At 35.5% G+C, this 26,304-nt stretch overlaps 1 protein-coding gene across 1 annotated transcript in view; it reads right to left on the reverse strand.

The window, feature by feature from the left end:
* LAMA2 (laminin subunit alpha 2) overlaps positions 1 to 26,304 on the reverse strand; it is a 603,358-nt gene that overhangs the window by 146,926 nt on the left and 430,128 nt on the right. The window contains exons 30-32 of the mRNA XM_060029982.1: positions 17,857 to 17,981; positions 11,480 to 11,566; positions 7,475 to 7,668 (exon numbers count right to left, since the gene is read on the reverse strand). Coding sequence (XP_059885965.1) covers positions 7,475 to 7,668; positions 11,480 to 11,566; positions 17,857 to 17,981 — 406 coding nt within the window. The remainder of the gene's footprint in view (positions 1 to 7,474; positions 7,669 to 11,479; positions 11,567 to 17,856; positions 17,982 to 26,304) is intronic.

Genomic DNA, 26,304 nt, shown 5'->3' on the forward strand with positions numbered 1-26,304 from the left:
AATAAACAAATGGGACCTAATGAAACTTCAAAGCTTTTGCACAGCAAAGGAAACCATAAACACGACCAAAGACAGATTGGAGAAAACAGTTGCAAATGGAGCAACTGACAAAGGATTATCTCCAAAACATAGAAGCAAATTATGCAGCTCAATAACAAAATACAAACAACCCAATCCAAAAATGGGCAGAAGACCTAAATAGACATTTCTCCAAAGAAGATATACAGATTGCCAATAAACACATGAAAGAATGCTCAACATCATTAATCATTAGAGAAATGCAAATCAAAACTACAATGAGATATCATCTCACACCAGTCAGAATGGCCATCATCAAGAAATCTACAAACAATAAATGCTGGAGAGGGTGTGGAGAAAAGGGAACACTCTTGCACTGCTGGTGGGAATGTGAATTGGTACAGCCACTATGGAGAACAGTATGGAGGTTCCTTAAAAAACTACAAACAGAACTACCATATGACCCAGCAATCCCACTACTGGGCATATACCCTGAGAAAACCATAATTCAAAAAGAGTCATGTACCAAAATGTTCATTGCAGCTCTATTTACAATAGCCAGGAGATGGAAGCAACCTAAGTGTCCATCATCGGATGAATGGATAAAGAAGATGTGGCACATATATACAATGGAATATTACTCAGTCATAAAAAGAAACGAAATTGAGTTATTTGTAGTGAGGTGGATGGACCTAGAGCCTGTCATACAGAGTGAAGTAAGTCAGAAAGCGAAAGACAAATACCGTATGCTAACACATATATATGGAATCTAAGAACAAAAATGTCATGAAGAACGTAGGCGTAAGACAGGAATAAAGACACAGACCTACTAGAGAATGGACTTGAGGACATGGGGAGGGGGAAGGGTAAGCTGGGACAAAGTGAGAGAGTGGCATGGACATATATACACTACCAAGTGTAAAGTGGATAGCTAGTGGGAAGCAGCCACATAGCACAGGGAGATCAGCTAGGTGCTTGTGACCGCCTGGAGGGGTGGGATAAGGAGGGTGGGAGGGAGGGAGACGCAAGAGGGAAGAGATATGGGAACATATGTATATGTATACCTGATTCACTTTGTTATAAAGCAACAAGTAACACACCATTGTAAAGCAATTATACTCCAATAAAGATGTAATAAAAAAATTATGAATTTAGTCTTAATCATATCTATGAGTAAAAATTTTACTGCTATACTTTGCCTCTTATTTTTCTAGTCAGTTCTTAACTTCAATTTGGAAAGGAAATATACTTGTCTAAATAGATTTGGCTCAATAAAATTACGCTCATGTTCAGAATTTCGAATTTAAAGAATAAAAGAGTTAAAATACTAAAATTAAATGAGCATTAAAATAATCTTCCTTATTACTGGTGAAACTGAGGGTAATCACAAGTTAGAGTCATTAAACTATTACTTTCTGAATCAATAATAAACTGTAACCTGCCTAAATTAAAAACAAAAACTGAGGAGCTACATAAAGCATCATGCTTTTGAAAAAACTGATCAAATAATAACCATGGTGATAAGAACAGCTAAAATTTATTGAACATGTATTATGCTTAGACACCACCTAATGTACATAGGACTTTATTTCCACTTTACAGATAATAAAATGAGGTTTAGAAAAGTTAGCTAATCGAATGTCACACAACTTTTATGTGGCCAGCCAGAATTCAAAGCGTCTATACCCCTTCACTATAGCATGCTTCCTTGCATTAGGAGATGGTCTGTTTCAAGGACACCACCGAACAGAAGATGATTAGACTACCTCATTTATAAGACTTCCAACTTTAAGGTGATGTGATCTATTTTTCTTCAAGGTTAATAAACTCCCTGGATTCTGCAGAGTGCAAATTGCAATCAAGTAGAGTTTACTCTCAAAATAAAGCCTGACTGAAAAGAAAAGAAATAGTGATCAGCCTCTTCTACACACAGTTCAACAGCACAAGTCCTTAATCTATTAATGGAACGGCTTTCTCAATGTGATATACAAACCACTGAGACTGATGGCCAATAAGAAAATTACCTGGAATCAGAGTGATAGTTGCTGTTCTACAGCATTGCTAGCCTTGACCAAGGCCGAGAAAGTTGCCAACAAGAAACTCAAAGCACCTTTCACTAACAAAATAGATGTGACAAAGGTGTGAGGAAGGTGAACAGAAGTTACTTTTATAGCTATCCTGATGCCTGGATTTGAACAACATACCCCAGTTTAGAGTTGTAGAAAACTATAATAGCCATACTGGGCTTTGAATAGGAACTAGTACCTGGGGATTAAATGGGGACAGAGAGAGGATGGTGTTTAAAGGTTAGGATGGGGCTTCCCTGGTGGCGCAGTGGTTGAGAGTCTGCCTGCCGATGCAGGGGACACGGGTTCGTGCTCCGGTCCGGGAAGATCCCACATGCCGCGGAGCGGCTGGGCCCGTGAGCCATGGCCGCTGAGCCTGCGCATCCGGAGCCTGTGCTCCGCAATGGGAGAGGCCACAACAGTGAGAGGCCTGCGTACCGCAAAAACAAAACAACCAAAAAAAAGAGGTTAGGATGGAGTGTGATCACATGTCCAACAGAGCCTCACTCATTAAATAGCAAATGGAGGTCAACTGATGTTTTTTATCATCTTTTATTATAGAAAGTCCCATTTTCTTTACAGTAATCAACCACATTCCACTATTTTGTTCCTGCTCTCATATATAGGGGACAATAACTGCCATTGGTAATTATTTTTGATTATAAGAGTACTGCAGGGTTCTAGTGATAATACATAAGGGCCTCTGCATTACTGTGATAGATCCTTGTTGGCAACTGGCTATTGAAAACAATAATCTATATAAAACAGATAACTAACAAGGACCTATTGTATAGCACAGGGAACTATACTCAATATTTTGTAATAACCTATAAGGGAAAAAAATCTGAAAAAAAATATACATATATAAAATGGAATCACTGTGCTGTATACCTGAAACTAACAAGACTCTGTAAATCAACTAGGGTTCAATAAAATTAAAAAAAATAAAAATAAAAACAACAATCTAGACTGTGTCTCTGCAGGTCGGTATCAAGTCAGGGTAAAACTTCAAACCTTGGGTTTTATCAAGTGTCTAGAAAGTGCACATTTTACAGAGTTAGTGCACTACCACATTTAGTTAGGCTTACCTTAGGTTACAGGTAAAAAAACCACAGTTTATGATTGCTTTTGCAACATTAGCAAGAAAAGCATCTTCTAAAATGTTATATTTTAGATAAATTGTGACTATAAATAATAAAGCTGATATATACCTAATATTTCATATGCTTTGAATAAAAATAGAAAGCATCAATATGATATTTATAAAATGATATTTCAGGCTCTCTTTACAGAATGACATCCTGCCAACAGCTACTAATTTTAAATTCTGTTCTTTAGGAGAATAATATATTTTACTACGCCACTCATAATCTATTTTAAACATTGTACAAATTGTTCAGTGTTAACTACTAGTCTGTAGAAAATAGGACATGAAAAAATCCAAGTTTTGTGCTTCCCAATACAAAACTTTACTATTAAATAAATAATGCTTTTCTTGCCGAGTCTCAGATTTCAGAAAGGCAGGTGGTTGTTCTCACTTTATAAAATGACTTGTAAATTATGAATGAGGGTTGAAAGAAGAAGTTGGATTTGTATTAACCTAACTTAGTAAGAAGTCCTGATTTGGGAAATCCAATAAAATAGCTACTCAGAACTCATCAACATCTGTAAAGAAAGAATGCATTGCAGAGCTCTCTCCAATTATCCCCACAAGAAAAAAATGAAAAGGCTTTGGAGGAAATCTGAGCACCCAGTTAGTGTGTCTTCTCATCTGCACAGAGGACAGGACTCCACTTGACCATCTCTGATGAATAAGAATCTATCATAACTACCATAACGTTTTTTTGGTTTTTTTGGCCGCACCATGTGGCTCATGGGATCTCAGTTCCCCAACCAGGGATTGAACCTGGGCCACAGCAGTGAAAGCTCTGAATCCTAACCACTAGACCACCAGGGAACTCCTGATAACTACCATAATGTTTTAAAACTTAGAGGAAAGAGTCTTAATGGTTAGCAGAGGGGAAAAAAAATGTATGTACCTACTGACATTATACACATTAAAATTTTTTCATTTTTTAAGCCCATTTTATCTTTCTTCTTCATAGAGGTAAGATGGGCTCTAAGCCCAGAAGAAGTAAATGAATTAAGAACTGAAATAATTAATGTTGAATATATTGGGAAAACCATGTTTTCTTTTTGTGCCTTGCATTAACAGTCAGCATAGGGGTTAAGAAAGTAAGATTTTCAAGACAGATCTAGGTTCAAATCACAACTCTGTTGAAAAGTCAGGGTGAACCTTGGAAAGGTGACTTAAATCACCTAAATTCAGTTTTATTTATTTATTTATTTAAAATGTAAAAATTTTTGTTGGGGTATAGTTGATTTCAGTTTTTTTTTTTTGTTTTTTTTTAAATCACACTGTGGACATAATAATGTATGGGGACGTGGCAAGAATGAAAAGAACAGCATATAAAGCACTTAACATCATTTCTGACAAATGGAAGGCTCTCAACACGGGTGAACCTTTAAAGAATTACTACTGTGATGAATCCTGTGTGGCGGAAGGGGCTGTAGGGGATGCCTGGGATTGAAAGCAGATACGTTGGTCAGGTGTGCCCAGGCACTGAGTTGGTTTGGCGGGGTTGAGAACGTTGGTGGTTTGAATTTGGCTAACTATGAGAGACTCTTGTATCTAAATATTTCCTACTAAAGGCACAGACTATTCGTGTAAATTCTTCATGATAGTAATGGAATGCCCATGTATAAAAAGCCTGTGTCCTGCAAGAAACTCACTATTTTGGATCCAATAAAACCCTAGCTTGCTCTCTGGCAATTGTCCGTGGCAGCTATTAGTTTCTTTTAGAAATGTAGGTGGTCAAGAAAAGTTCTTTCATGCTTTCTGCATTTTCTCTGTGTCCTCTACAGCACAATTTAAAATTATTTGTTAAATAAATTAAGAGCATAAACTAACTATACAGGGAGACTCCTTCCACCAATATGCAGCTCACCTGAGATACTGCAATGATCGTGCCAACGTCATTTATCCTACATTTTTGGGGGGGTATACATATCCATGATGTAGGCCAAATTAAACTGTGTTTTCTAGAGAATGAACCAAAGAGAGAAGAATTAACTGTACAATACATGCTCCAGGCTCCAAAGAAGCTTTTCTCAGAAGACATTTCTCTTACTATATAAATATTCTCTTGCCAGAACCAGGCTACTTTCATCCACTCCCACTCACGGGCATTATAAAATTCTACTATAGGCACACGTGACAAAACAGGCCCTGCAGATCAAATGTGCTGGGTCAATCCATTCTTTGGTTTCTTGCTCTAAGTTAGCTTAAGGATATAGAAAGATAGAAGGAAAAGAAGAAGTAAAACTGTCACTGTTTGCAGATGACATGATGCTATATATAGAAAACCCTAAAGGCACTGCCCCAAAACTATTTGAACTCATCATTGAATTCAGTAAAGTGGTAGGACACAAAATTAATATACAGAAATCTATCGTATTTTTATATACTAACAACAAACTATTAGAAAGAGAAATTAAGAAAACAATCCCACTTACAATTGCATCAAAAAGAATAAAATACCTAGGTATAAATCTAACTAAGGACGTAAAAGATCTATACTTGTAAAACTGTAAGACACTGGTTAAAGAAATTGAAGACAACACAAACAAATGGAAGGATATACCGTGCTTATGGATTGGAAGAGTATTGTTTAAATGACCATACTACCTAAAGCAATCTACAGATTTGATCCAATCTCTATCAGAATACAATGGCATTTTCCACAGAACTAGAACAAATGATTCTAAAATTTGTATGGAAGAACAAAATACATGAAAGAGCCAAAACAATCTTGAGAAAGAAGAGCAGAGCTGGAGGAATCAGGCTCCTTGACTTCAGACCCTACTACAAAGCTACAGTTATCAAAATGGTATGGTACTGGCACGAAAATATACATATAGATTAATGGAACAAGGTAGAAAGCAAAGAAACCAACAAACTCATAGAAAAAGAGATCAGATTTTTCTGATCTCACCTCTAGAAAATTAATTACTTTGTAGTTCAAGGTCCGTTAGATTAGCATTTAGGTTAGGAATATCTATATATTACTTAGTTAAATATTTCCATATTAATAATTTAGTGTCAATAATATTAAAACTAGTTGGAGTACATTGGAAGTCCATTTCAATTATCATTAAAATATGCCATTTTACTTGAGAAGAGTGAATATGTATACACCAATAACTGAATAAGATAACGTAAATGTATATTACATATTACACTTCATCTCTCCCCTCCCATCAACCTTGACACTTACTTTTATTTTAAATGCAATACACTTTCATCAAAGATTGTTGAAATACATAGAAAAAAAGTTTAAAAAGTTATATTCCCAAACATACCCAGTCTTTACCTTTTGGCATATCTAAAAAGCCAGCCTTAGCTTTTGAGGTAACTCATCAAACTAGAGCACAAACAAAAATTCTAGTTAAAATGTTAAGCTTCAGACACACATAAGATGTTAAAACCAGAAATACTGGCATGTGTAAATACATTAAAATAAATAAATATTGAAATAAAAGACACTTAAATAATTTCCATTTCTATTTGTTAGAAAGAATTAAGACCACTAATGTAAATTCCCTCAAGGAAAAGAATATCATAATATAACTGTCCTCTCTAAATTTATAAATAACTGTTTTAGATTAGAATTTATATAAGATCCAAGAATTCTATTTAACTACTGATATTCGATGTATGTTCAGTATGGCATTACTGAATCCAGAAGCAGTTATTAAAACAAAACAAAACATATGAGTAAAAACACCTGAGTTCATTGTCACTGCTTCCAGGTTCTGTAGGGCAAGAGAAAGTTACGAAGCAGGATGCCCATGGATTTCTGTAAAAACTCAGAAAAGAAAAAAAAAAAAAAAAAAAACTCGGAAAAGAAAAGTCAGTTGTAATTCAAGCCTTACAGTGTCTGTCCAGCTGATTACAAATTCAGGAGGATTCTAAAAATATTTAATAAACCCAGACCTTTAATCTGTCACAAAGGCAATGTCAACTTTAGGTAAAACTGCAAACTCTGAGATGGGCAAAATAAAATAAAATCTGCCTCCGGGAGCTTTGCTGTAGGTCTTCAATGAACTGACTAAAGCATGCTGAGGATTTTCTCAGTTGTTCTCGGCTCAGGAGGTGGAGACAAAAACAGCAGGCAAACAGAAGAAGGTGGATAGATAGTGTCAGAGAAAATGAAGAGTAACACTAGCTATTGCAGAATAAGAAAAAAAAAAGTCAGTCTTTCCCATTGGAAATGAGATAGAATTGGAACCAAGGCCCCCAGAACTAATAGCTAAGTTAGTATACGTACAAACACACTCCATGCCCTCGCGCGCATGCCAGTGTTTGCAGCCGTCACACTTCTGCCCCGTGGCTCCGGGTCGGCACGTGCAGATCCCTGTGACAGGGTCACAGGGGACAGGCAGTGAGCCATGGGGGTCACACTCACATTCTTGGCAGGAGCCTCCGGGGCTGCTTGGGCTGCCGGTATAGCCAGGGGCACACCTGAATTTAAACAGTGACAAAGCAAAGGAGATTAGTAGTAAGTCATGTCTCGAAATTGTTGTGTGTGTGTATTGTTTGAATGAAACAAAATTGATACCAGAAGTCAATAGATCAGGAGTTAGCAAACTTTTCCTGTAAAGAACCAGACTGTAAATATTTTAGGCTTTGCAGGTCAAGAGGCAAAATCAAACTCGTGCAGTGAAAGAAATTTTCAAACACTGTTGGTTGATGGAATTCAAAACATAATAATAGAATATAAATTGTTTTATAATAATAATCTACTAATGGAAAACCAAACTAATAATGAGAAGAATGGGATTCTTGTCGAGGTATCAAATTTACTTAACTAGGGCTCAAATTTACTTAACTAGGGCTCAAATTTATTGCTCTCTGTCATCAAAGTTTGCCCATAACCGCCATTCCCAGCTTGAGTGCCATACAGGATTAGGCAATGGGCCAAATTTTGTGGTCCATACTCTGCCCACTACTGCTCTAGATCATAAACTTTTTTTTGAAGGTTTCATTTTTAAATTAGAAATGAATAAAATTTTCTGTTTACTCCTGGGCTTTCCTAGAAGCACGCATTTTAGAGATCAAAATGACCAAGGAATTCAACCCATTAATTTTACTAATGAGCAAAAAGAAGCAAGTGGCGATAAACTACTACATTTTCTATTTAATTCGACTGGTCTTTCCTTTCTACCACATCTTCCTCAAGATGGATTTTTCATTGTGTATCTCTGGAAGTGGGGTAATGTTATGCCAATAAAATATGTAACACCGACTTGAGAAATTAGAAAGGAAATCCAGCTGGATGAAGCCAAATTGCCATCCACTCTCTTCTACCCGTCTGTGCAACCATTCATCTACGTATATACCACTGTCGGTTATGTTACTGGAAGTCTGATAACTTTACAAGATGCTGGCAAAACCATATGCTCTGGTTTACCCAGAATGGTCCCAGTTTGCCTGTTGTCCTGGCTTAAGTATTAAAAACATATTCTGTCTTTCCCTAGAGTATCCTGGATTGGAAAATAAATTATACACATAGCCTAAATATAATCAACGGTAAGAATTTTTGTTCAAGAGGAAAATATGGGAGGAAGCTGAGAGACAGTAGGAAATTGAAGGCAAAAGTTGTAAACACTAGCCAGATAATCCTGGACCATCTTTAGTGGCCTGGGATTGTAGAAACTTGCAGGCTTGTGAAAGTTAGTTCATCCCATGCTGGTTAGAAAAAGCAAAGCAAGAAGAAAATGATCTGTAATGTTAGGTTTTTATAGACTTATGGTTTTAATATTTTATTTCCAATGTACTATTACAAATGCTCAATAAAAGTATCATTTAAATAAGCCCACTTAAATGGTTTCTTAACATTTTCAGGTGAAAGAATTCAATTCTAAGCAGGTTCAGAATGATTAAATGTTCAAAGAGTTTTAGTTACAAGAGTAACGAAGACAAAGCATGGGTAGGGGTTTCTACAATACAGTGACACTCAAGACATTTAAGCAGTTTTAGACCTGAGCTGATGAGTTTGGGCAGGTCATAAGGTGATTTAAATGATTTAAGAAGCTCTCAGAAGTGAAACAAATTTATTTGGAAGGTTACAATAAAAATTTAAGCAAGACCTTTGGATTAATTTAGCTGAATAAAAGCAATTTTTCAGGGAAATATAACCTGATCATTTATGTGTTAGAGATGATGAATGTGGAGCCGTAACAACATTTGAGAACTGCAAAAACAATTCAAGCCATTCCCATTTGATAGTGTATGACCCTGCTCATCTCTATGCTATATAAATGTCACCTCTTATTGATTAAACATTTATGGATGTTAAAAAAGTAATTTTTCTATAATCACTCTGCCTTATGACAATAATTGTCATTTCAGTGTACCCTTCCAGTCTTTTCTATATACACGCTTTTATAGATAGTGGAAACTCCAATTTACAAATGTAGCTATAGTATCAAACATTTTTTCATAAATTATGGCAGATAATCCCCTTGGCATCCAGGGATGTTTTAGTCATCATCCTACTGGTGTTTACAAGGGCATGAAATGAATATTAGCCTAAGCATGAACACTAAAGCACGCTGGCTGACATTAAAATATACACATTCAAATGATGTATATATCTCCACAACAAATGGAAATGTTTTTGGATTTTGTACTGCTTTTAGTTACCTAATTGTTACAAATCTCTGTTGGCATGGAAATTGTGAATGTACTGTTTTTTATATATATATATATATATATATATATATATATATATGCAAGTAGTGGATATTGTGTTTAAAGTTACCACATACAGAATTATTTAGAAATATATTTTGCAAACTTATAGAAACAGAATTGGAATTTATAAAACGTGTTTAATTATTTAGTTACCTATTTATTTCCATTATTAACACAACCATTGCTGGTTATATTAAAAGACGATTCTTAAATTGATGATGATAATATTGGTTTATATTTGCAAAGAGATTCGTAATTTAAGGAAGTGCTCCTGGAAGAATCCAGCAAAGGAGTGGGTGAAGCAGGAAATGGAAAAGAAAGAATCCAGGCAATGGTGTGATTCCAGGTGAGGTCCCAGTCTTAGCCTAAGTCCATGGAAAGCTCTGGAGCATAAATAGCATTCAAGATTTGTTCAGCTTTCGGGCAAAGGAGCTGGGCCTTTGTACTCCCACACTAGCGAGTCATTAGATCTGGGCCACTGGAGGAAGGCGTGGGGGGTAAATTCTCAGGCTTTTTTGCCTCTCCTATGGGAGAGGAGACCTCTATGTAGGTACTCAGGCAGGGTATCCTCCATTTACCTGATCTTCATAATGTCAGTGGAAAGTAGGTACAGTATCAGCTATTCTGATGTTATAAAAGAGAAAAATGAGACCCAGCAGTTTGTGGAGCTCAGCTATGTCCAAGGGTCTTTATAGAACTTTATACTGTTATCAATTACACTAAAATTATCATGTGTGTTTAATGTTAATAGTTAATATCAGTTGCTCTCCATTACCTTAGAAAGAATAAAAACCTACTAAAAATAGTGGTGATAAGCTTGAGTATCCAAGATACTGATCTTATAGAAAATATGCATCCAGAAAAATATAAATTACAACCTTCCTAGACAGTCAGTCTGGAATTCTGTTTCTTAACTTACCATTTGTATTACATGTTAGCATTCAATTTAATAACTACATACATGCATTATCAGAATTTGTAAAAAATATGGTGAGAGGAGGCATTTAAATACTATTGTTTGCGTGTTGAAAAGGAGAACCAAATAACACTTTAATGTTTCGTGGTTTTAATTAAGAATTCCTGATACCATTTATATTCTGAATTACGTGTATACGTGCTGATGTAGTGCCAGAGTGCTCAGAACAGTGATGTGCATGCAGTTAGTGCTAGCCAACAACTTCCAGTGAATTAAAATGAGAATTATGTGTGGCCAACTTTTTATTACTGTTAACTACAGATAAGCTTTTGGAAATTATTTATTTGTTCTTGTAAAATGCTCCCTCCCTCTGTCTCTCTCTCCCTCTCTATCTATGTTGGAGTATATACATATATATATGCTAAAATATAAATTAGATAATTGTGAAATAATTTGGAATCTTAGAAAAAGTCTAAACAGATGGAAGTAAACAACTTTCTTTGGATAAAGTCTAAAGATATAAAAATACTTTTGAAAGCATATAAGCTACTAGAGAATATGAAAATAATGACATAAAAATAATGAATACTTTTCTACTATGATCTTTTATTATATGATCTCTATGCATCATTGCTCTAAATGTATCATGACTGTTCCTACCGTTCGCAGTACTGGCCTTCGTATTCTCGAGGGCAAGCTGTGCAGCGGTAATCATCCAGGCCTTCCGCGACACAAGAAGGGCTGAAACTGAATCAGAAAAGAAAGATTGCAAAAAACCTTTTGACTTATTTATTTTATACATTTAAGCAATTCTATCTATTAACTAGATGATTGGAACTATTTTTTGATGGTTAGAAATGGCATATTTATAATTATAAGTTTCTATTCAAGGGTAGGCTATCACAACTAAGTACTACTAATAATAGTCAGCAAATAAAGATGGTTGTTTTTTGATGAATTAACAATGCATCTCACCGACCATGTTAAAACTTTCAAATTTTAATAATTATGTGACAACCAGGAAAATATTAAACACCCAGAGAAAGTGTACTATTTTTCATGAATCAGAAGAAAAACATGATGAGAATTCCTGCATATTTGTCAGATAGTAGAATAAGTATTATTGAATATCTTTCAGGTTAAAAAAATGGGGACATAAAAGCTATATAATTTTTTTTCTAAAAAGCCCAAATTGCCACTGGCATTTCAATGCATGACGTGTGAATAGATGTTTCACTTAAAATAAAAGAGTGCCTTTTCTAATTTATATACAGATTTCAAGCTACATTTTACTTTAAACACAAAATAATGTGATCTAGTGTGAGGCAAGAAGAATGGAAATCTTTCTGCATGAAAATGAATAAGCTTTTCTGACAATTTTATAATCTCTTCTAGTAAGTAGGTCTCATATAACATGCCCTGTTTTCACTACAACACTGACAGACCACGGCCAGTCAGCCCTTCTCCAGGATTCTTGATCACCTTACACCGCAAAAGAAATACTAGACAAGACTTGAAAACTAAACTATGCTAAAACGTAGTTTTGTATTGTGACAAACCTCTCTCAAATACAAGTAGTGCTTCATTCCCACTGGACAAAATGCATGGTACACTGGAAATTTAGGAAGAAAAGACACATATATTCGTTGCAAAATGGTAATGCTGCAAACACCATTTTCCTTTTTGTTGGTCTGCAAAAGCAGTTGATGCTGAAAAAGCAATAAAGTATATAGACCAGAGCTGCAACTCCTATTGGTCAGGTGCCATTAGGACACTATTTCAATTTTCTGTCTAATGCATTAAATCAATAGTACATGAATGAGTAATAAACTCTAACCTTTGCAAAATATGTGAACAAACTGATCAACTACTCACAACATCATTATTCAACAAATTATTTTTTTTGCCTTCACAAAAATAGACCCACAAATACATAATTGACACATTCTTGCAAGCTTCTAGCTCTTTTAACTCAGCTTGATGCTGAGTTCATCTGCGCGCGCACACACACGTGCACACACAAACTCATATACATATATAGGCACTTGGAAACAGATTTTTAGACATTCAAGGGAAATTCTACAGAGCCAACATAATTAAATTATATTCCTTTATAGTAACATATCTGTCTCAATTACTATGCAGGAATGTTATAATTCTCCTTGGATAGTAGATATAAATTTTTTTGAATTATGACATTATGGTGGACTAAACTTTTTCCTTACATCATATATAAGGACTTATGAAAGAGGAAGTAGGAATTACACCTTACTTGAGGTTAGAGTTTATTCTTTATGCTCCCAAATCCCTCATCTCCTCTCAATTTTCATACTGTCTGCAGGATCACTCAGAAATCCAACTGTTTTTCCTCTTGTAGGCCATCTTTTACATTCCCTTAGATCTGTTAATTCCAAGGTTGCTTCAACAGAATTTCTGAGATTTAGAGTCTGCTGCTCTGTGTCATCCCCTGTGGAGTCTACTGAAATGAATTAGCCTCTGGGATCCCACCCCCTTATCCCAGTTCACTGATTGTTCCTTTTCAGTCTCCTTTGCTGGATCTACATCATGTCCTTGACCTCTTAGTATGCTTCACAGTTTAGCCTTTAGGTTTCTCCTATCCCGTCCTGTCCTTTCTCCCCTAAATGATCTCATTCAGTATTAAAAGACTCTAAATACTGCATCTATCCTAACAAATCTAAAACTGAGCTCCTGGCCTCCAAAAAATACCGCTAACCATTCTATCGTTTTTCCTGTCTCTGTCAATGGCCATACTTTGCTTACTTTGCTTCCATTTGCTCTGCCATAAACCACAGAGTCACCTTTGTCTCCTTTCTCTCACATTCCGCAGGTATTCTATCTGCAAATGCTGCTGGTGTCACCATAATTAATTCATTGCATTATCCTGTTCTAAGCCACCTCTTGCCATTGGCAGATTTTTAGCCTTCAGGACGTTTAGTTACTCACTGGAGCTTCCCTGACTCCAACTCCTGTCACCCTTCCCCTGTCCCCATTCGCTCTGCTCCAGCTGCCCTGGATCCTTGCCGTCTACTAAGCGTGGCCTGTCTCCAGGCCAGTGCACTTATTTTTTCCTCTGGCTGGTCTGCTCTTCCTCCAGGTAGTCAGGTGACTCTCTCCATTACTTCATTCAAGGCTCTGAACAAGCCTCACCTGTTTGTTTGTGAAGATCTTCATCAAGCACCCTAACTAAAAGGGTACCCCATTCACTCCAGATTCACTGAGGCTGCTCTATTCTTTCCTGGTAGCACTTTCACTATCTGATATTACATTATATATCTATTTGTGTTTTTTCAGCCTTATTAAAGTATAACTGGCAAAAAAAATTGTAATATATTTAAAGTGTACACGTGATGATTTGATACACGTGTATGGTGTGAAAGCATTCCCACCATCTAGATAATTAACATATCTATCACTTCATATATGTACCTTTCTTTGTGTGAGAATTCACAAGTTCTACTCTCCTAGTAAGTATCCATTACACAATAACGTATTATCAACTGTGGTCATTATGTTATATATTAGATCCTTAGACCTTATTCATTTTATAACTGAAAGTTTGCACCCTTTTACCACCCTCTCCCAATTTCTCCCGTTCCCTGCTCCCTGGCAACTACCGTTGTACACTGTTTCCATGAGTTTGTTCGTTTTTAGATTACACCCATATGTGAAACCATGCAGCTTTTTCTTTGTCTGGCAAAAACTGCTGAACACATTTGGAGAAGAAAAGCTCCGAGAAACTCAAACTTGGCCTCATTGTAGAAGGGAGGAGAGGGCATTGAGCCTGGAAAGAGGGGTCAGATTGCAGAGAGTTTCTAACACTCTGCTAAAATATCTGAGCTTTCCTTGGTAGGCAGTGGAAAACCCTTGAGGGTATGTGAGCAATGCTGTACTGTCACAATGGTTAAAAGTTTATTGTATTTGTTTTGGTAAGAGATATTGGAGACTTGAACTAATATGTGGGTGAGTTAGTAATCACTTACTCACCATCCTCCATCTATGAAGAGGGATATCTCAGCCTCCTCCATCTATGTTTCAGAATCTTTTTTTCTTATCTCAGGGAGAAGTGCTTCTCTTCTCATCATACATAGGTCTTTACTTTGTTAATGAATGTTCCAAACTTTATGTGATGACCTTAGGGGGTCATGAAATCACTTTAGTGGGTTTTGGCTAAAGTTTCTTCTAATAATACAAGAAAATAAAATTGAATAGAAGTTACAGTATATATTATATATGTATAGCTAGCTAGCTAGTTAGTTAGCTAGCTAGCTATATATCCACACACACATTTTTTGTGTTCTAGCTTATGATTAAAAAAAGGTTTTCTTACAGTGGTTGCAATCAATAAAGTTTGAAAGCCACTGAACTAGCCACTTTGATTTCATACTTGATTCTTACAGTGTCCTTTGTATAAAAATATACTTAAATTACGTAACTCATATAAAACAAAAGTGAAACAAATATGAAAACACGTTTTTGTTGATCCTGCTAATCAATCGAGGTAGTACTGTTTCTTTCCCTTCTTCACATTTCTTAGAGCTGTGCACTCACACCCACGTGACCTAATGTCTGCTTCCACTATTGATTGCCAAAATCCATCAGGGACCTGCACAGTTAATTGCCACTGTATGTACTTAGTCTCCCTTGGGAGAGCAGCATCCAATGCTCATTCTCTGCTGCTCTTTTCTCTCACTGTGTCAGTGGCAGTGTGGCCTTGGTTCCATTGCCTCCCTCACAGCTCTTGTCCTGGGTCTTCTTTCTCTTCTGACTTCTCTAATGTACATAGTCTTGTCTTTCCTTCTTTCCATGTGCTCCCCTTGAGTAACATGACCCTGGGGAATCTTATCTATAATTCATTTATTAACATATCACTTCCTTCATCTGCCCTTCCAATTTTCAGGTTTTGATTTCTTGTGGCTATTTCCATTCAGATAGACCTTTCATATCAATTTAACTTATGTGAAACATAAATTGTCTTTCTTCTATAGCAGCTCTCTCCTGGTTTCTATTTCAGTTAATGACCCCACCATTTTGGGGGGTCAACCTGGCTACAAATCCCTGGCTTCAAATCCTGCTTTGCCTAAACCTGTCGTATCTAATTAGCTATCAACCCTGTAGAGCTGCATTCAACAATTTTCTCACATCCATCTCCTTGTCTCTATTCTTGTTGCTATTACCTACTTTCAGGTTCTAATTATCTTTTGCCTAAGCTAGTGCAATAGCTTTTTAATCAGTCTCTTTGCTTTTCTTATTTTCCTGTTTCAATTCATTACACTCAATTCCATCATAATAGTCTTCCTAAAGTGTGGCTCTCATCACATTAATCTTTTTTTTTAATAAAAATGTGTAATGTTTCCTCATTACATAGAAGATTAAATAGCAGTTTCTTAGACTGGTATTCATGGATTTCTACACTATGGCCTCCATTCTCTCATTCATTTTCTTCTGTAATTATGAAATTCTATTTGAACCCATGCTCCAAACTCTTAACAGTTCTTAAACATGATTTGAGTTTTCTGCTGCTAAGCTTTTGCTCCTTACATTTTCTACTATCTCCACCAGTAAAAACCCTTCAATCCACTGTAAATTTAATAATTTAAATACATTTTAAATTTATTATAAATACTCCTACTTCTTTAAATATGTTCTTTAAGTTTCCACAGTCAACTGTGGTACTTTGTGCCTTTGAATTCTCTTTATATCTCAGTTGACCTCTCTGAAGACACCCATTTTACTGTGAGCCTCTCCAAGAGGTGTTATGCTTCTTTTCTATATCTCCTGGAGCTTTTGCTATAGTCCGCCCAACAGGAAATTATAAAGTAATTATTGAATCTTTCTAATCCAGATCATTTATATTTTAATAAACAATAAACAGCATTCTCTTGTTCAAAATCTGGTCATCAGAGGTAGATTAGGGAAAGGAAAATGATATTTTTCATACACCTACCACTTGGTGCTTGGATGAACAAGAAGATCATGTATTTTATCCTCATCAATACACCACTTACCTAAAAATTTACATTTGAGACCCTATGCAAAACTTGTGACTCTGTTCAACCAAAAAGAGGTGCTTACAGAGGAAAGGGAGACAATTACGTGAAAATGTTTGCAGAATGTAAACAAAGCCAGAGATGGAAAAAGAAACTTAGTGAGTATAGGTGGAAACAGTTCTTCATCTGAGTTGCTTTGTGCTTCTTATACACTCAAGATAAGGTGTCCAGGATTCTAATTCTGAACAAAGTGCCCTACATTCTTTTCAAAAGCAAATTCTTAAGAGAAATAAATGCCCTACAATGTAGAGATTGATGTCTATAAATCACTTAGCAGAAAGTATAGATAGCCTTAGCAAAAAGGTAAGTGAAAACACCTAGGGGTTTTCATCAATACATAAACAGTGCAGAATGTTCTGACAGCACTAAAATAAAATATGCCAGCGTTTGTTTCCCCTTATGGCTGTGTTTCCATGGTACCAAGCTCAGACTATCTTAACAGAAAGGGGGTTGTGATTCTGGGAGATATTGACTTACTCTGGAGTATAACAATAAGTCACCCTGCTTTAACAACATTATTTTTCAATTATTTCCTTGATTATTCTTTACCAATCATGAATTAATAAACACATAAAATGAATGGAAACAGCTACAAAATTTATATAATATGCATCAAACAATCCTTCATAGCTGAATTTATGGCAGAACTATATGCAAACACTAGACCTTTCTAAAAATTTATAAAATTATGCACATTTGTACATATATTATTTATTTCATAAATATAAGTTAATGTTGGTATTTACATTTTAATTAATAAGCATTATTTACTTGGGACAGAGTTTTAAAAGAAAAATGAACCATAGAGTATTATGTGCTCACTTTTGTCATGTTTTTATATTGTTTAAAAACTCTATCTTAAATTGAGACTTTTGTCTACATGAAAAGAATAGCCAAATCATAGAAAGCCCATGTGCTACACAGATGGTGTTACTGATTGGGAAACATGGTAATATTTCACAATCTTACTTGTTGCTGGAAGAAATCAGAGGGCAAGCACATTGCTGACAGTCATCTGGCAATCCCTTGACAATGCCATAATATCCAAGAACACATCGTTCACAGAAGTCACCAGCAGTGTGATGTTGACAATTCTGTAAAGGAAGAGGGATGTTTGTTTTTAAATTAATGAAAGAATGTAATTTATCATAGAGCTCCCCACCTACGCGTTTGTGTGCTCCTGTGAACACACATGCGCATGTGCACACACATATCATTGAGAGAGAACTCAGCTCTTAAACATATTGATACATACTTTTAAAGAAGCTCTTTGATTTGAGAAACGAATACTGGGCTGTTGTAGCTATACTGACAAGAGTTTCTGTTCTCTTTTCCCTACATCAATCTCTGCATTAGTTTTTCTCTTACTCTAATCTGGGGAATAGACTCACAAATCTCTAAAATTTATTGTAGCATCTGGCTATTTACATTTCTTCTCTACAAGGTGTTTAAAAAAAAGTGCTAAAAATCCTGGGGCCTTGGTGCATACCCATCAGCGGGCTTTTTGAAACCAAACCAAGGTGGAAAACATAAATATTTTAAGAGGCAGGAATAGCAAAAAAAAAAAAAAAAAAAAGTCAGCCTAGTTACCACATTAAGAATGTTATTCACCTAATTCTTGCCAAATGTTGATCATTCTTTATAGATAGGAGGACCCAACCTAAAACCAGGGATCTCAAGTCAATATTTTCTTTTTATGTTTGCATAGTAAGAGGCACTTGGGTAATATGCTTTAAGACATTTCCACAAGAAAATGAGAACAGTTTCAGAATATTGTGTAAACAGTTTTGAAATTAAAATTCTCACAAAGTGGAACTTTATTTAACAATATATTTAGCAATTATTCACGCAATAAGGACTTAGGAAGAGCTACAAGCCAGGTACTGAGAAAGGCACCAGGAGGAATCAAATGAGGGAAAAGGTAAAATAACATTCTAACCTATAAGAATTTATTTCCACTTTTAGAAAAATTTTTAAAAATGGCAAATAAGAAACATGGCAAATAAGAAATGTGGAATTTACTGGAAATGGGACAGTTGACTTTAGGAGTTGAGAAAAAGGAAGAAATAGAAGGAATTTAGAGTTGGATTTTAGCTTGATTTTATAAAACCGCATTTGGAATGGTCAGAAGGGTAATTTCTTATAAATAGTATTTTTTAAAAGGTTAAGAAGCAAAAATGTCAGTAACAAAATACATGTATATATATGCTAGTGAACCCATCTCCTGATCAGCTCAGCTGGAACCACATGGCCACCTGTGGGCTCTACAGTAAATTTTCCATATGCTGTGCTCTTTGCTTTATTCAATTAATCTAGAAGAACATATTTATTTCTCATGTGTCATCTAATGGCCAGTGTTTGGTATGGTATGTGTGGTCATTCACCACAAACAATAACTGAAGTCTTTTCCTCTGACTTTTTTTATGTTTATGTTACTCTCTGGGGAGAAACCATGCCATTATCACAATGAATTTTAGAATACCGTGGGTTTTTTTTTTTCATTATTTGTTGTTATATTTGAAAACACATTGTGTTACTTACAGATAGATTTTATAATTCACTCTTAAATGGACCCAGTTTTCTATATGATAGGATGCAAATCTTAAATCTTCTAATTCCCCACCTCACTCTCAGCAGATGTTAGCCCTCTATTTTCAGGGAAAAGGCAGCCCTCATTGGGTGTTCCCTTAGCTTCCTGCCAAACAGCACACCATCTTGTCTGCATTACTTTCCATCCCTTCGACATTTAGTTCTGTCCACAAGAAGTGGTGTGTTGTTCTCTGTCTAAAGCTTCTCTCTTCCTAAACTCTGGTTTAGGAAGAAGGCCCTCCTGTCTCCTATTTCCTCCAGCACCTGCATTTTCTCCTTCTTTGATGGCTTATTTCCATTGACAGTTGAGGCTGGTCAAGCTTTTCTTATCTTAAAAAAATCTCTGGGGTTTCTGGACAACTTCCATCCTATGTTCGATAGGCTTCCTAAAAGCATTGTTTACATTGCTGGTCTCTACTTCCTCATCTCCCTTTCACCTATTCATTCTTTAAACAGGCTCTCTCTCTCTCTCTCTCTCTCTATATATATATATGTATATGTATATATATTTATATATGTATATATATATTCTTTTCCATTATTGGTTATTATAAGATATTGAGTATGGTTCCCTGTGCTATATAGTAGGTCCTTGTTGTTTATCAATTTTATATATAGTAGTGTGTACATGTTAATTCCAGACTCCTAACTTATCTATTCCCCTCCCCCAAACAGGCTCCTGATTTCACTATTGAAGGATAAGTCCAGACTCATGCATAAGATCTTTGTTGCTAAATCAAAATTTACTGACAATAATCAGTCCTCATGATATATGAATTATCTGCAGCAGCTGATATTTCTGGCCACTCTTTATTTGAAATTTTCTCTTCCTATGGGTTCTTTAATAGTACAGTATGTAGATTGTTTTCCTACCTCTATGGCTACTCTTTCTAACCCTCCTTCATGGATTCTTCTTCCCTTTTCTGTTGAGTAAGATTGGGGTCCTTGATGCTAATTTTGGCTCTTATCTCTTTTCTTTCCTACATTTTCTACCTTGGTGATTTTAACCGTTACTAGAACTTCAGCTATCTTCTATGTACCCCAAACTCTAAATTTTATATATATTCTGCCTAGATATCTATCTCTAATGAGTTCCAGACTTACGTTTCTAATTGCTTCTTAGCTAGGTCTTATTGCATAATGCAAAAGCATTTGAATTTGAGATGTCAAAAATCAAGCTCATCTCTTTTAAAACCTGCTAATACTCCTGCATTTCCCATTTCATTTGAGGTCACTATCATCTCTCTGGCATGGCAAGACCTTTATAATCTGGCTTCTGTTTACCCCTCCAGCCTTCTGTCTAGCCACTGCAAACTTTGCACTCTACGCTAAACCCATATGCAGCCATCCGAAATTCTCAAATTATGCAGTGCTCTCTCTTACCTCTAGGACTTTTCATATGCAAATCCCTTGTTCTGGAGTGCTTTTCCTCCTCTTGCCTGGCTAACACCTATTCATTCAGCTCTCATTTTCACTGTTGCTTTCTCTAATAAACATTCCCTGATGCCCCAAGTCTGGGCTAAATGCTCCATCTAGCTCAACACAGTGACTGAAATATGTTGACATTCAATGACTATTTTGAATGACTGCATAAATGAATGCATGTTCTAGGTATTATAGAGGAAACTGGTCAGGCTTCTTAAGATGAAAAAGGCCAAGCTTCAAGTCTGATGACTTTGCAGAAAGGTGGTTAGCAGGGAAAGAGGATTTGTCGTATTTGGATATTGATTTAAGTACCATAATCCTCTCTTATTCAATCATCCAAAGGAACCACTGTATTTTAGCAATAAAATAGCCATTCCATATTTAACAGTAGCATGGTGAGCGATAATGGTTCCAAGATAAAATAATTATCTATGAATTGCAGTCTCAAATCATTCAGCAAGGTGCCTAATGATGAATAAGTGTCAACTGGGGAGTGTTTTAAGAACATACTTTATAGTTACAGAAATGAACATGTGCCCCAAAATGCATGGAATCTAGAACAATAACTGTCAGCTTTTGCCTTTGGAAAAAAACTAACTGCATGAGTTATTTTGTGTAACCTCCTATAACATTGACAACTGAATCAAAACAATAATGCTAATCATTACTAAAAATACAGAGGTTGAAAAACATGGTTTGCCTCTTTTATATCTACAACTCTGTATAATTTCTTCACAGAGAAAGCAAATATTTTAACTTTCTTTGGACAGTCAATCTTTCACAGGGCTGCTGACATACTAAACTTGGTTAACGGAATCAAATGTCCCTGTTAGGTCCACAAACACAGCACATAAATCATGATGCTATTTTTGAAACTTTTTGACATCGACCTTTCGTATGACTTTCCTGTCTGCTCTGAAATAGTGGACATAATATTTCTCTTGTATAGATATTAATCTTTAGGAACAATTTTTATATTTTAGATGCCTAATGAGAAGTTTAATTATCTCAAGATTAATATGTGCTACTATCTTTTCAATAGTAGATTAGAATATATGGCATTTGTTTCTGTTTTTTGTACATGGGAAAACTGGTGGTATATACTTTTCCACTAGATCAAATGAATATCATGTTTATATTTGGAATCTTAAAACTAAGATGAGAAGTTACTTAACCTTCTTTCCTTATAGGGATGCCTCTACACATTCCTTGACATATTATTAAATGCATGGATTCTTATAAGGCAGCCCTTTTCATCTTGTATAACTACAAGCTATAAAGTTTTTCCTTATGCTGAATGAAAACTTGTTTCACTCTAATTTTTAGTCAGTGATCCAAATTCAGCCTTCTGAAGCTATGCAAATTAAGTCTAATTCCCATTTCCTGGGGAAAGTCCTCAAATATCTAAAGAACACTATTATTTCCTAAATCTTTTTTCAATCTAAATATCTTTTTTTTCCCCAAGCTAAACAGCTAACAACCCTGGTTACTCAGAATTTCTCTTAAAATAGAGATTATAAATTTTGCAAATATATTTAATGTACTTCCTTCCTTGATCTTGTACAAATGAATCTGTAGTCAAGTAAGAACTCCTATTTCACAGAAATTGCTACTATGTGTCATTTCCTTCGTTCTTTCACTTAAACACTAGAATATAAACTCCTAGAGGGCAATGTTCACACATTCCTCATCATTATTCTCCCAGCACCCACCACAGTGCCTGAACTTTGGAAATACTTATTAACAAATGCCTCAAGGATGAATAAACAAGTGAACCTACCTAAGTTCAAAACCTATTCTATTAATTTCATCTCGTTAATTGTAGCTCATAGTTCCACCTGCTAGGCTCTTTTTGATTCTTGACCACCATTCAACACAGCAGGTATAACTTCTAGCTTTACATCATCTGAATATTTGATAGATCTCATCCAAATCACTGATACAGATTTTGAACATGACAGGGTCAAGCACAAATCCTATGCCTCATTATTGGAGACATCTCTAGAGCTTATTCGAGGTCAGGCTGTTCAGCAACTTCTAACTTCTGTTAACTGATTACCACTTGACCCATATTTTCAACCATGTTTGTGAGGATATAATGAAACATTCTATCAAATGCCTATTTAAACAAACCAGAGTTTGAACCATAGATCTAACCCTTATAGGCTTATGACTTAAGCAAATTATACAATTTCTCTCAGCATCAGTTCATCAACTGTATTAGAAGGAATAATCCTGTCTGTCTCATAAATTTACTGTAAGAATAAATGAGAAAAGATCTATCTACAGTGGCAAGCCCTGGTTCTGGTACATATATAAGGTTGGACACGTGGTAGCTGTTACCATTTTTACTAAATTTGACATATGATTTATCACACTGTCTGATGAATTTGAAACTATACTGAGATTCAGGGACCTAGAGTCTCAGATATTATATACATAGTAACTCTAGCAATTAGTTTGATATGTTTTGTTTTGAGGGAACCTATTCTGATTCCTAATAAGCACTGTTTATGTTTCACTGGAGATCGAAATCAATCTGTTTCTCATATTCTACAATACTTTCCTTTATAAAACCTGGAGTGGGGCTTCCCTGGTGGCGCAGTGATTGAGAGTCCGCCTGCCGCTGCAGGGGACACGGGTTCGCGCCCCGGTCCGGGAAGATCCCACATGCCGCGGAGCGGCTGGGCCCGTGAGCCATGGCTGCTGAGCCTGTGTGTCCGGAGCCTGTGCTCCGCAACTGGAGAGGCCACAACAGTGGGAGGCCCGCGTACCGCAAAAAAAAAAAAAACACAAAAAACAAAAACTTGGAATGACATTTCACTGCTTTCCATCCTGTGACAAATTTCATATTTTCATGATTTTGCAAATATTTTTCATATATGGCTCTTAATCACACTGCAGATTCCATCAGTATTCTAGGGTATAATTCACCTGGACCTTCAAATCAAACTCATTTAATCAGCTAAAAGTGTGATTACTCTCTCTCACAATCTCCAGGTACCATTTTGCAGTGGATTTGAAACCCGAGTCTAATGCTTTTTAGCCAAGGCACTGTAAGTTAAATTTTTTTAGGATTAATTTTCAGAGTTATAATGAAATGCTAATAATTCCTATCTTGGTAAGAGGTCAGATAGATTAAATAAGATAAGGTTTATAAAACACCTCATATACAGTAGATTATAGCTATGAGATTATTTACTGAGGATATAGCTAATTGATTAACCACAGATACTGACAATGTTACAGACAACAGGGCAGATCAATGATAGAGATTTATTTTATCCTTTTCATTTTAAAATAAGAATTGTGATAGAGTGAAAATAATATTTCCACAAAGTATTTGGTCTTGAGAAGTTATTTGCACTAGCTGGGACTTCAATTTTCTCACGTAAAATATAGGAGAAATAATATTGACTATAGAGCTATAGTGATAATTAAATGAGAATATATATGTTTATAAATAAATATAGGCATAGATGTGTGTGTTATATAAACTCTGAAAACTCTATCTATCTATCTATCTATGTGATTGTGTATGTGTGTGTATGTGTGTACTGATTAGTATTAGTTCACCTACCTCTTCTCCCCCTTCTGGCTTGGGGTTCAATATCATGTAGGTTTTACTCCTCCATTTTGAAGAAAATTTTCCTTAAGGGGTAATGGTCACTGAGCTATTGGTAATCACATGCCTACGTGTAGGATTTATTAGCACCTACAAAGAAGCAACAGCTCTCTTGTAAGTGTCATGAGGAATTATGAAGAGAATAGTTACAAAATGATGTGGGTTTTATTTAACAGTTGAAATGCCTAGCCTGTGAAGTTTTCTATAGTTTCGTTTCTTCTCTACCCCTTATTTTTGAAGAAAGGAATAAAGAAAAAAGAAGAAAAAGTGAGAAAATCTAGCATAGCGCTGGATATAACGGTGGTTTTTACATTAATTTTTGATTATTTATCATCTGATTGGTTCTTAGACTATAAATAGTGGCTAACATGTATGGTAATGATCATCTTTATCATCACCAATCATCATAGCTATCACTTCCACTATAGAGCTTATCACAAGCTAATTAATGTTCTAAGCCTTTTATCTAGTATTTCACTGAATCCATAGAAAAACTCTGAGTAGGTACTATTCTTATCTTCATTTTATAAATGAGGAAATTAAGACACCACTGAGGCTAAATAAATTGACTAGGCCCACACAGCCCAAAAGGGATGAAGCCAGGATTTGAATCAAGGCAGTCTGATCAGAGTCATGCTTATAACCACTATACCAACATAGAGGGCATTGCGCTGTGTAGTGGATATGATATTAAACTGGGAAACACAGTACAAATAGTAAAGAAATCAGTATGCTTCAGTTGCCTCAGTTATAGCATCGGAGTAATAATAGCTATTTTCTGTTTGCCTCATGGGGCTGTTTCAAAGATAAACAAAGTTGTCCAAATTCAGAAGTTATAAGTTCCCTGAAGGAAAATATAAAAATTCAGAGCACGGCAATTTATACTAGCTGTGCATGTGTGATGCACCTATGTATTTATTTTTTACTTCATCTAGGGATATCTCAGAAAATAGACCTCTAATAAGGATCCTTAAGGCACAAAAATAGATATAATAGCCTATTGGTCAAAACAGGACAATATAATGACAGCAAATTTTTATCCTAAATAAAAATGAAAGTAAACTGTATATTTTGTGAATGCTTCTAAATTATTCATATGGAGTGACATTACTATTAAAAATTCCAGCGACGATTGCATAAGAAAGAAAAAGGCATTTAATTCCCACTTAAGAATGCATAAGTTAACCACATTCCTGAAATTATCTATTGAATTTTACAAGCCAGTAGATTGGTGAAAAAAATGCTACACTTAAACCAAATCATGATTATTTCAAGAATTCAAGGATGGGTAAGACCTTCACCTCCACTCCAGTCCTCACAAATAAGCATATGATAAATTTCCATACTCTGCCTTGATTGAAAGAAGGTATCTTTAAGAAGTCAGGAATAAAAAGAAGTTTTCTTAACATGATAAAAAATATTTACCTTAAACTAATCACCAGCAACATAGTTCGCGGTGAAAGACCTGAGGCTTTTGTATTAAAATCAGCAATAAGATAGGAAGCTGACTACCCTCCTATTTAACATTTTTTGGGAGACTTAATCAATGCAAAAAATGAAATTATTATACTAGATATAGCTCTGGCAAGGAAGACACAATTATAGCTATTGCAAATATTATTGTTGTAAATATAAAAATAACTGTAAGAATCAAGCAAGAAACTTCTAGAAGTAGAAAAAAAGTGGCTGGTATCAAACACATGTAAAAAATATATTTTGTCAATATTTACCAGTAATGACCAGTTAATAAATACACTGAAACAAAAAAATGTAATGCT

The sequence above is a fragment of the Delphinus delphis genome, chromosome 14, assembly GCF_949987515.2.
Source record: "Delphinus delphis chromosome 14, mDelDel1.2, whole genome shotgun sequence".
NCBI lineage: Eukaryota > Metazoa > Chordata > Mammalia > Artiodactyla > Delphinidae > Delphinus > Delphinus delphis.